General features: G+C 38.6%; 1 protein-coding gene across 1 annotated transcript; it reads right to left on the bottom strand.

Annotated features, from left to right (window-relative positions):
• Positions 1-5,511: 5,511 nt before the first annotated feature.
• Positions 5,512-11,824, bottom strand: LOC139152540 (TNF receptor-associated factor 2-like). Its single transcript, XM_070725752.1, has 7 exons — positions 11,631-11,824; positions 9,026-9,218; positions 8,636-8,708; positions 8,386-8,484; positions 8,008-8,067; positions 7,403-7,498; positions 5,512-7,177 (listed from the first exon to the last, which is right to left on the bottom strand). The coding sequence occupies exons 1-7, from the start codon at positions 11,695-11,697 to the stop codon at positions 6,557-6,559; spliced, it is 1,209 nt and encodes a 402-aa protein (XP_070581853.1). The 5' UTR covers positions 11,698-11,824; the 3' UTR covers positions 5,512-6,556.
• Between the last annotated feature and the right edge of the window lie 1,230 nt (positions 11,825-13,054).

Below are 13,054 nucleotides of genomic sequence, written 5' to 3'. Positions count from 1 at the left end.
ATAATCTCGTTGATCCGCAAAATCTTTGCCATAGTTCCAACAAGTAATATTATGACACTGACATACACCGTCCAATTGCAACATAATTTAGGTTGGCTATATGTTAGCATATGTTCTCAAATGTATCCCGTTTAAACGTCCGGTGATTTTGACACAGAACGTCGAGTGGTTTTGACGTTTACCAATCATATAGAGAGATTTGCGGCTGGGTAAGAAAGTTGACAAAGTTTGAGAACGTGGTGGAGAGGAAAATAAGAAAGAGGAAATTCTACAGTAATAGCCAGCTGTTATCTAAACTGTGGCCATATATGCTAATTTGTGTCACCCAGATCTCATGGAATGTCTCGTTCTTTTATTGACCACAATGATATGTTTTGAATAAATACAATATAACGCTAGAGGGACAGCGATGTCGACTCGAACAAAACCTTCGGTTCCTTTAGGGTTCGCGTTAACCCCACTATAGTACGCGACTGTCTGCGAAAGTAAATAACTTCAATTTCGCGATCGCCTCATCATGAAAGCGACTGTCTGCTGAATTTTATTCCTTAAATTTACCCTGTTTGATATTTAATAGACTTGGAGGAAGTCCACCTTTCAACTAACATGGAGAGACAGAAAACGTTTGGTCGGCTAATACCCTCCTATGACATATGATGCATTGTCCAGTAACCTAGCAACACGGGGACAGAGCTGCAGAAAATATGGACTGTCCTCGGTTAGAAAGCTGTAAATTTGTTTGAGTAGCCTGGAAGCTGATTTGAGAAACTGTGTCGTAACATGTGATTTTACATCGATATTATGCTATTGGTTGCTACCTTCCCGATACGATTCGAGAACTTTCCTTTCTAGTCCTCCAATATACTCTCATTACAACCGTTCCAGCAATATCCACCGGCTTTGCCTCTGTAGATTAAATGTAACAGGCAAGCCCAATTACAGATGAGATACCCATAGCCCAATGCCCAACGGAGCAATGTGCTCAAAGACACAATACCATGCTGGGATCTCGAACTCACCATCCTCTGACAGTTAGTCTATTACTCTGGACTTACCGGGTCTTTAAGTCACCTTCATCCGATAGTGAGTTCGGCACCCTTACCACTTCCCATACTTAATGTCTCTAAATTCTTCTTATACCGTTCCCTACTACAAAATCCCTACTGCTACATGTCTTAGTCACGTTTTATACCACTCACTGGTATAGATTCCTCCACGCTCCATGTAAAATAGTACACATGTCTCAAGGAAGTAGAAATACAGCTTACACGATGCTGTAAAATTGGTTTTGATTTGCCAGCTTTGATAAGCCATATTGTCCATTCTGATAAGCCAGCTAAAATGTATCTTGAAGTTGGTAAAACTTCTGGAATAGGCAAACCCATCTGTTTAACTTTCGACTGACATTATAGCCATCAGTGTGAAGGGTTAAAGACCAAGTTAAAAACAGCAAATAACGCTTTAGAAAGCGGTAAAACCAAAGTGTAGCGCAACCATTTAATTAAGAGGGGTGCCGCCTCTCACACATCGACGTTTGATATTCAGCCGCGACATGCACTACACAAAGTGGGGGTGAGCCTTTCACGCTTAATATTTCGTATTTAGTATACCTGTACATATCCTATGACAATATACTTGACTCGTTTTTAAGGATAAACTATTATGGCACCTGGGCTACTTACTTTCCGGGATGAGTAAACCCTATATGTACAGCATGAAAAATACTCAGTTGAGAAGAAGTGAATAGTTGATTAAAAGGTTATTCGTCGTATGAGTGTGTAAGCAATTACATGTACCCTTTAAAATGTATAAAATAGTTTAACTGTCAGCCTCAGTCAACATGAATGCACACATTCACGCCAGAGTGACACCTTATGTCGACTCAAACAAAACCTTCGGCTCCGGTAGGGTTCGCGTTCGCCCCATCATCTACGAGACTGTCTGCTAAGGTATTTAACTTCAATCTCGCGATCGCCTCATTATAAAAGCGACTTTCTGCTAAATTTTCTACTTTAGTTCACTCTGTATTGGTATTTAATTGACTTGAGGAAAGTCCGGTTTTCAACCAATACGTTTTCATAACTTGATGTTTGCTACGATGCCATTTCAAATTCCATACGTCGTTTTCGCGACGGAATTCGACTCACTTCATCGGTAAATAATATCGTCAAGAAATGATTTGCACACCCTTGTATATATATATATCATTATGTGAAACAACACAGCACAGGTCGCGCGAGCGTACGTATAATACTCGTATATATGCGTGCGTCGTTCCGCCGCGGCGTTTAGCATGCGGTCAATGTGGTCGCTTGTGACACCCACGTAGACACGGTCCGACCTTGATCTGATTTTGTAGCTAAGTCGGCATTTCAATCTGAACGGCATTCTGTTTGAAATTTCTTACACAGTTATCATCAAAGTTCGTATATACATATAAGGTCGATCCAACCGTCTCCCCTATTGTTTTTAAATTTTTAAGGTGAAGATCTGTCAACACTGCGGGCACAGAGTACCTTCTGCAGAAAGGGACGCTGTAAAATTTGTGAAGTTAGGCATGTAGAAATAAAGCCATATGAAAAGGTGCGTGGAGCACATTTCCATTTGGCAACTGGTTGACTGTTAGCTGTGCTAATGAACTTTTGCATTATTCACTTACCTCCAAGCACGAGCACTGTGATAAGCGAGAGGCTGTATTTCATAAAAATGTTTGGTTTCAGAGTACCTGCTCCGAGAAATAGTTGATTTTCGATCAGTTGTTCTTGTAGATCGCACTGTTAGGCTTGGTGAGAGACTTATATGCCCTAGATGCGAGAAAATACCGTTGAAATGTGCGTCGTTTTCGAGAGACGAATGAGTGTGGCGCGGCGCTGTATCCAAATAGCCGTCAGTCGCGTGGATTTCCATCAACAAACGGGGTGACTTCTAATTTCGACACTTACCTCAGTTCGCCCGAATGATTGGTTCCCAGGATTCCCGTTTTGACAGAGACAAAGCATAAAATCGTGATGGATCATGGGTATTAGGAGTAGAGGTGAGAACACGGTGTGCAAGGGGCTCTATAAAGGCCACCCAAGTGTTTCATTATACGCAATCTGACATGACGGGAAACGCTTGACTATAAATTTATTTTTCTGACACAGGACTTTGCCCCCGCTGGCAAGGAGGGCTCAGTTGTTCCTTGTTAGATCTTTTGTGAAGCAACACGTATGCGAAATGTTGAATCTGGTTTGATAAAACTAATGAGGTGTTCTGTAACGATAAATAATTAAATGTCTTACGTTATGATTTTCGTCTCGTCCTTTGTTAAAAATAAATAAGCTTATTTTATGACGATTCTTTTTTGTAATGCCATGTAATGCCATGTTCTTCGATCAGCAACAAAAACATTTTGTCTTTTAGCTCTGTTTTTCGCTCCCTGAAATTCTTGTCTGTTAAGAAATTGAATATGTTAAATTAGCACAGCTTTTCTCCTTTGGAAAAACAATTAGAAATTTACAATTGTAAAAAAAAAAATCACCGTGACCATCCCCCTCCCAAGATCTAATGGTCCGTACTTAAGCCAATTATTTGTTTTCCTTCGGCACCATAAAACCACAGAAGTGCATAGGGTAAGAGACGGGGGTCACGTATCAATGGCGGTCGAAAATGGTGTCAGGCAGTAAATAGAAGAGCGTCACTCACGCGCTCGACCGACCGAGTAAAAAATACAGAAAGTGCAATTTCTGCCGAAAATCGAAGATATTAGCGCATGAAAATATTATTAATTTAACGACATACAAATTAGGGGTTACCGACCCAAATTTTGTTTTTCAAAGATCGCTTCAATTAGCCATTTGCCATCGGAACCTCCAACGGGGTGCCGACGACTGATGGAATATTTAAACTTTCATCTCTCTCGCGAGACTGAAACGGAAGTTTAAAGAATCTCAATTTTAGTCAAATTTCATTATGTTCCTGAAATCGTAGAGAACCTGGAGCCCCCCAATCACGCCGTTCTTCGACCTATAGCGAGAACGGTGCGAAATAAGAAACTAGATTACAATCGTGCACCGGGAAAAGATTTAACTATATAGGAGTAATCATCAAAGTTCGTATTTACATATAAGTTGCTTAGTTTATTCACACTATCAATTCAGAACAACAAAATGCCCGCGGTTTGAGTAGCACGCAAGTTGTTTTGAGAGACTGTGCCGTTGTATGTGATTTTGCATAGACCTACTGCAATTTTACCATGTTTTGAATAAAATTAAGAGGAAGGTAGTAGCTGTTGGAAGCTACCATCCTGCTAAGATTTGACAACTTTCCCTTCAAGTCAATGAATTTAATATTCTTACAACATCTGCAATTTTCCCTCTCTCTTCCAATTAGCCTTTCTCTACTGCAGAAATCTCCACAGCTATATATTTGCCACGTTCATTATCCCTCCCCGTCGGTAAACCCCCTAAAACAACCAAAGCGTACCACATGACTGCCAATGGGGCGTTTTGTTTTCAAGCAGCCCTTTAGACAAAGTATGAAATACCTTCTGAACACAAAAGACCATAATTTACACGCCTGTCCATTCCCGCCCGCGGACTTGGAAAAAATGTCCACATTTCCGCCAAGAACTCATAGGCCGGGGCCATGTCCTTTGGCTCGCACAGCTTTTGTGGCCATAGCAACCTGTGATTTATGAATAATACTTCAGATTGACCATTGTGCCTTAAAATCAGGCACCGCACAGGACACGACTGGTTAAAGTATATCGCTTTAATTAGATCATGGTGATCAAACGCCACAGCCTACCATCAATTCACTTTTTTTGCTAAGTATATACCCACAGAGCTTGAGCAATCATCATGGTGGAAGTTTCAAGATGTGATTTTCTTATAATGTCTGATAATATAATACCGTGATACGGAAACACTTTAATAAATTATATCCTCGAATCGGTCAGCAATACTCTTAAATGACCCAAGTATAGACCTGAAAAGTTAAGAAAACGATAGATGTGTAAATAGTAATGCCGGTATAGAATATATGAGACCTTTATCGTTTGCAGAAAAATAACATCACTGTACGAAAAAGTAGACCCCAATGTAGTGTAAGATGAAGATTAAAAGTGTTCTTGGCAACTCTTGAGACATACTATTGCAAGATTGCATACGATATATAATGTAGGACAGCATGACCGAGTTAGAGGAGTACTTTTCTTCTGCTCCTTCAGCGGGGAATTTCGGTCAGACAAGACGGTAGGTTAGACCGTAACTTACAACATCAAATGAACAATACACAGTGCCATACTTTTAAATATCACAAGAAAAGAACACAAGCTACATGCAGTGTTTCAGCCTGAGGTTACTTTTTATCAAAATATTAAGGAAAAAATGGCGAAACATGTACATGATTGTTAGCATCATCTATAGGTACTTGCAAGTCTGTTTGTTTTTGTGTAAAATAGAGATGTTTGCGGATTCTGTATTTAGAATACAGGGACTTTGATTTACGAACAGAAATCACGATGTCATATTAAGAAACATGAAGTACATTTACTTAAAGACAACTTATACCATGACTTTCAAACAATTTTGAAATTGACAAAATTTACTTTCAGTATTCCAAAATTAATTCCTTCATCAGAGACTCAAACTCTTGTATATACGCAACTTTACTGTTTGAAGAAAGAAGCTGATGCTTCTGAATCTATTTAAATTTACATTGATGCGCGATACATAACACGTTACATACGTGAAAAGATCATTAACACTTTTCTAAAACTTATGTGCGTGTAAACAAAATAGTAAATGACATCAAAATGGCACAAAGTGGAAGGCTTATCCTAAGAATTCGTCACAAGAGAGCATTTACTTACTATGGTCAAGGTGGGCTGGGAAAATATTGCGGAATGTTCAGAAAATCTGCTGGCATAATCACAGAGCAGAAGGCAACCATGCAATCTTCATAAATGCTACAGCTATTCTACGTTGAATACAAAGAACTAAAATGTTTCACATAGCAAATATCAAGTGTACTCTTGCATTAGCGTACTAAAATGTGGACCATCTACCAAGGGCGTCTTCATTTTTGAGCAGGTTTGGGGGTTCTTAATTTGATGGCGGTGTAAGAAGAATTTTACCACCTACCCTGGCATAATATTGGAACTTTCAAAGTAAAAATGTGAGTTGACCATGAGAGAGAGGGCGATTGAGGGAAATTGTCTCTATATGGGCACACAGTTGCAATTGCTAAAAAGAGAAATAAAACTGTATGCTAATTTGTTTTGACACAGCCATCTATACAATTGAATCTCTTTCCAGGGGTCGGAGTACAAATTCGTATACATTTCTCACTGAAAAATACATGATGATCATGTACCATAAAACAGCTTCAAGGGAATGCTTAGGTACGAATTCAAGTGTACCAATTGATAAATGTACAGTTGTATTTTGCATAAAAAGGCACTATTATAACATTCAAATCCCCTGCAAATTAGAGGGCTCACTTTAGTCTCAGTTAATTTTCAAGAATGTTGCATGACATATCCATCCCCACTTGCACTTGTTACGAGGGGAGCTCAGATGTCAGTGGTGTCTACGACTACACGCAAAAACGCAGTGTCGTCTTTGACATAAGCGTGTTGTCTATCATCTAGCATTGGCAACGGCATAAAAAGGGGAAATCCAATGGCGATGTTCATGTCACCTGTCGGTCGCTTGAAAGACGGGGACTGTGAATCTGGTCGGAACGATTTAACAATGTGTTTCCCGTTGCTTTGATCGATCCACATGAAGGTTACTTTCTGTCGGAATGGCCACTTCAAAATGGCGTCGTATTCTCCTCTCATGACAACGAAGAATATTGAAACGTGATTACCGTTACCAATCCCATAACCGTTCAGGTAGATGCATGCACACATCTTGTATCCAAATGGGCCAGTGAAAAAGTGAGGCGAGTAGATTGATAGAGATCGACCATATGTCGCTTCGCTCATCTTTCTGTTGAAATCTGCGATCTTCCACGTGAGAACACCGTCGTAGCTTGCGTCTTCCAATGCCTGTATTCTTACAGCTAGCTCATCTTGTGTCGCATTCAAATGACCCAAGCGTAGTGAAAGCCTTGATAATTGTATATCAAGCATAGCTAGGGGATAGTCCAGAACCCCTACGTTGTGCACATGCTCCCGTGCAACCTCAACCTAGATTTGAAGAAAAATCACGTTTAAAGAAATAGCTGCACTACCAACCGACAGGTTATTCTTATTTTTTAAATATCCACATCCTATAGTCATGTTTCCTCTTTTGAAGGAACTGGAACCGAGGGAAATTAATTTAAAGTGGGAAATAAATTAACAAGGCAATGTCACCCAAGTTTTCATGTTTTACGTATCATTGATCATTTCTTTGACATCATTGAAAATTACCTGATTGCGACAGCCCAAATCACCTGTATTACATGGCTGCGAGGTACGGTGTCCGGCGGTATTGGTAGGATAGGCTCCGTCGGCATTTTCTGCCCTCTAATGGGAAAAGAAACCGAAGGTACAAAAAAGATCATTTAGCAGGAGGTATTGTAAAAGCATTTGGTAATGAGATGAACGAACTAGTTACCCTACGAATTGAAACAGTGAAAAAGAGCTGAAATTGGCGATTACATCGTACAGATAGATTAGTAGTACGGATTTATGACTTTTTACAAATTGTGCTCTTGTGTTCATTTTTTGTTGAAATGTTATCGTCAGGGGTACGGTAAATTGTGTAGGTAACACTGATACCAGGTTTTACTATGCAGTCTATCGATTACTCTTTCAGTATGTCTTAACTCTAAGAAAATTGCAAAATTTGGTAAACTTGCTCCTTATCAAAACCGTTATTCTGTGGTCGACAGAAAAAAAGAAGCAACGTCAGATAATGTATAAAATTTCAGCATTTTGTTAACTTTTTCACATTGAAAGTGTTGTCGTAGATTTTACAAGGGCATACTACGTAGATCTACCTTCCCCCCAAAAAATGACGTTCACCTCTTTACCTGCATTGCTCGGTTGAAGGTTGATTTGTCTAGCTTCTTTCTGCAGCATTCAAAATGTCTCTGCACGTATATGTAAGAAAGACAAGGTGAGGTCAAATCTTAAGTTAATTTATGAAATATGTTACTTGAATAGATGCTTGAATTGTTGTCTACCAGTTTTGGTAGGACTTTTTCAATCTTTGTATATAGTTCCAATCAACATCTTTCCTTTTAGTTTTTGTATGATAAATTTGTGTTTTACATGGGTCAATTAACTAAACATTATTTATTTACAATACAGTATGTCAAACCACCTTATGTGACCTCGCTGTAACCTACGGATTCGATTAGATGTAAGTCAACATATTAACTGGCAGGTCAGTTTCATTATCTACTAACCTCAAAGACCAGAAATGTCCCACTCCATCTGCAACTATTATTGGGACAGGTGACGGTCATTGGCCACATATCCCGCCTGGAACCATTGTCTCGGTAAACCTTCATTTGAAAAACATTGATACGCTAAGATCAGTTTTTACAGTACACAATGATTTGCAGACTTTTTCTCTAAATTTAATTCACAGCTTTCTCATAATCATAAACGTTGGAAGAACATGGCCATAGTGGAAAGAACAATAAGGATATTTACCTTTGCCTTCGATAATGTCTCTCCACAGCCGTCATCCTCTGGACACCCTGCACACATATGATATTCTTGTCGGCTGTTCAGAGATATAAATTTGGCATTTTCAATTTAAGAAAGTTTTATCTAATCATAAAATCAAATTAGTCCAGCCTTACAACAAAAGGAGAGTCAAGGTATTAGTGTCTTTCTAATATCAATCGATAATTTATGACATATAACGTTCTAAACTAAACTGCAATTGCCTCTTTTGAACGTTTATTGAAGTATATTTTAGATAGTCTACACCAGCTGAACATCGGCTTCATCTGATATTCCAACAACTGAAGAACTTGAAAATATATCAATAACAACGGTTCATAAAAGAGCTAGGTAGAAAATATGCACTTCTCGTACTTCAATATGTCGTCGATGCAGGCTTTACAAAATCGATGACCACAGTCTGTTTGATACGGATCCTGAAGAGCGTGTGGCCCTGCAGTACATTTGTATCTTGATGACAGCCGTAAATGAAATATATTCAAGGGATACCCTGCCATGTTGTAATTGTTCTTTGCTCGGCAATTATTGGTTTGTGACAAGGTCCTTTCTGAAAGTAGAAGAAGCAAACTGAATTTACACAACAGTATTTGTGTTTATTTGACATGTGGCTTGGCATCATTCGATATCGCAAATGCCATCCTATGCTATAAAGAGGCTATATTCGCCATTTTCTAATAATCATATAATACCCAGGAAAATCAAACGTGCACAGAAGAATTTGCCTAAAAAATTGCACAAATAGAACTATATCTCGATGAATGCATGAGATAAAGATATCGTCTGAGTTTTATTCAGAAAGGATATTTGTAATGTGGATTCCAGAGGATTCTCGTACGACTATAAACGACTAAATATCAGAGTCCAAAAAGAGTGAACGCTCAGATATCTTTCACGTTTTATCATACACCATCTTAAAAAGTTCCCATAATACTTAACATAATAAGTGGATGGAATATCGTAAAATATTTTTTATATGTTCACCAACCATAACATCACTCAAAACTATTTACTTGAAATGTTGTCGTCTTTCGACGCTAACAGTACATTTTCAAGCACTGTTTGGTCAGAGAAGTACAAGTACAAGTGCCAAAGGCATGAAAATGATCTCCGGATACATTTAAATCCTTTAGGTCTGGCTTCTGTATACCCTTTACGCATTTGAACAATTACCCTCTGGCTGGACATTATTCTCCTTTCAAATAGTTTCACCATAAATTATCTCTTGTTTTACTTAGAAAGTTTCAGATAGAACCTTCATTAATTTGCCAATAAAGTAAAGTTTTGACTCATATAAGACAAAATACTCTCACGAGCCTAACATTCGAAAACCTGTTGGTTTTAATTCCCATTTAGTTTCTGCTCTAAGTTCAACAATGTGAAACGCGCATGCGTCCCAATACTTGTAATGGTCATTCATTGGTTTTATCATATACCCTAGAAAGGGGTCAATGGCTTTATTTCCCCATTTCCCGCCTGTATTTTCACAAGTGCGCATGCGTATGTAAACGAAGCGCTCCTAGGTAGCCTACCAAGCGGCCGGTCTTCCACAATCCAAGTCTCGACATTTGGTCTAATCGGAATATTTTTAAATATAATGCCACATTCGTTTAAGATTACAAGCGTTGTTTGTTCTTGTATTTTGGATTTCACGGAAATGTGAACAAGGTAAGATACCGGAAGCTACAGCCAAAAATACTTCCTTGTCAGTTGTGGTTCGTCCAATAATGATCGTAAGCTTTTCCGTTTCATGATGCAAACATAACTTGTTTACTATTATCACTGTATTGTATGTTACATCTTGACTGTTCCATAGTATTTAATCTTACATTCACCGACATCTGCCCTACCCCTATGACTCAGCTATTCAATGAAGCTACGCCAGGTGCAGTTACTACACTTTACGTAGCCAAGTGCATAATTTGCTGCGAAAAGAGTGATAAAATTGATCTGCAGCTTTGCTTTTCTGCAAAGAATATTGACGTTACTCGCGATGGGAAAGTAAGAAGTAAGGAAATGCGAAACCATACAAATTCTGACGAAGTTCACGCGAAAACGACAAAACCCTGCAGAATTCAATTCAGACTACGTCTTCCATGATTTACTCTGTTTACTGTAAGGGTCAACCACGAGTGTACAGACAAGATGCAAATCATTAGCCTTTTTGGTGATATATTGACATCGGTAACAGAAACAAGTCAGTGCTCTTGAGAAGACACATACCATACTGATACTATGTGACAAAAACATCTCATATGATAGTCATATTACCAGCTTCATGCTTATGGGTCCACGAAAAAAACGTTTTTAAACGTCTTGAAAATTAGTAAGTCTTCAAGGTATAGAACGTTGGTTAGAAATGCCGAGAATTGACTTTCTGTGACCCCAATGCATAACACGAATACCGATTTTGAAGAGAGCGAGGAAGTGAAACTCGAAACATGTGACACGCCAGACTGATGTGTACAATTTCAGTTGACGCGTGAGTCCTTGAAGCACAAAGTTTCCGAGGAGATCCCAACCAATGTTAAAAGACTGTGGTATATCTTTGAGATGTGCAAATACTTTTGTTTATAATTAAAAAGTAACTGTTAAAAAATGCGATAGACTAAGAATGTTGGTTTTTCGTTCAGTTGTCTTAATTTTATTATACGATGTACATGCGCTCTGTAGGAGAGAACTAATGCGTTTATCAGTTGCCAGTTATATTTGTGGCGGGACCGTGCTAGATAAACACGCACTTATAAGTCGCTATGTTGACACAAGGTATCAACCACGACTACAATGACCTAGTGTTGCAATGTGGTTTCATGGATGGTCGTGTTGAATTGCGATCACTAGTATTTGCAATCCTCGCGATAGTTCATGTCATGTACGCGCCCACTATATTATCCATGTGGTACTAATCATTACTCGATAAAAACGTCTGTAATGTTGCATGAGAAACTGCTTCTCTACTTACCTAATAGTAAACCCCCTTCTACACAGAATCGAAGTTGGCTGAACAACATAAGCGCACCTTCTTCCATCACCAGTCAGTCTCGAGTAACTGTACAGTTCTGAACAGTCTGAGCCGATACAAACACGCCTTCGCCATACCTTCGGATATTACCCAATCAAATTTGACATTGTGGGGGTGTGTTCCCGCTAAGCCAATCAAAGTGTAGTCTGCACGACTCATGTTCTTAGACCCAAAATAGAACTTACGTTATCATCATTATTGGAACCTAATATCTAATATCTTTGAAAAGGGAGCTTCCCCTCAGAAATATTTGACAATGCTCAAGTTTTACTTGTTGCATCATTTTATTATTTGTAAATAAGAGAACATGTTTTCTTTCTTAATGTTAGTATACATTTGACCAAACTGTACTTAATGACCTAATGGTTCCTGAACTACGAGGAGTCACGGAACCCATTGATGTGATTTACGTCACTGTTTCCTAGCAACAGCATGCTCATGTCTGTTTGTTAAAATTTATAAATAACCCCTGACAGCGTCCAGGGCACTGTTTAGTAAGCGCTGTGTCTGGACGTACATCGAACATACTGGCAGTTGCATTTTTAAAATGTGTATTCAATACTTAGAACTACGCTAACCCTGTTTGAATGAGGTCTTCGTTGATTATTTTGTAGTACACGTTCTTAATGTTGTGATTGACAGGTATGCACATCTTTAAAAACAGATTGTGATTTTAGATTGAATACATATCAATGCCAGTGGTAAACAGTTAATGCCTTAATCTCATTGAAATGGTATTATATAGAAGTCTGAAGTACCCCTCTCCGTATTTTGTAGCATCGTCAAAATAAGAGTGTCCTTCTGACTCCGTATGTACCCTAGTCATTAAGTTCAAATTTGAATTTCTTAAACTTCATACCCGATCTTAAGGTTAAAAAATTAGAACCCGCGATCTTAGGTTGCCCTTGTAGAAGTTTTATATTTTGCAATGGAGGAAGTCTTTACAGAGAACGCTAGTAATGTAACAGTGAACAGAATGAAGGGAACCCATGTCTGCCAGTCCTTTCGCTGGCGATCTCGATAGTTGGAGGTTTAAAAACATCACTTAGTACGTTGTCCACATCTAACACCGGCCCCATCGTAATTTCAGTCAGTCAACAACTAAACCTCATGCAATCGTATGGAATTCTTGAGTTGATCATCTTAATACATTTTACATCAAAATAGAGACATTCATGCATTTAACAAATGTTAATAATTATTTGAAATAATTTTTGAACCTCCCATTCGAAAGTCGGTCGAAAGAAGAGCAGAGCGTTGGCATTAACTATCTATAGGAGGTTAAGATTTGCAATATTGCAGTAAACCTTTATACATACAAAGAAGCTTGCAATAACTATGACCGATGAGAGAGAGGTCAATGC

Source organism: Ptychodera flava, chromosome 16 (genome assembly GCF_041260155.1).
Source record: "Ptychodera flava strain L36383 chromosome 16, AS_Pfla_20210202, whole genome shotgun sequence".
Classification (NCBI taxonomy): Eukaryota; Metazoa; Hemichordata; class Enteropneusta; family Ptychoderidae; genus Ptychodera; species Ptychodera flava.
This window is presented reverse-complemented; position numbering and strand designations above follow the sequence as displayed.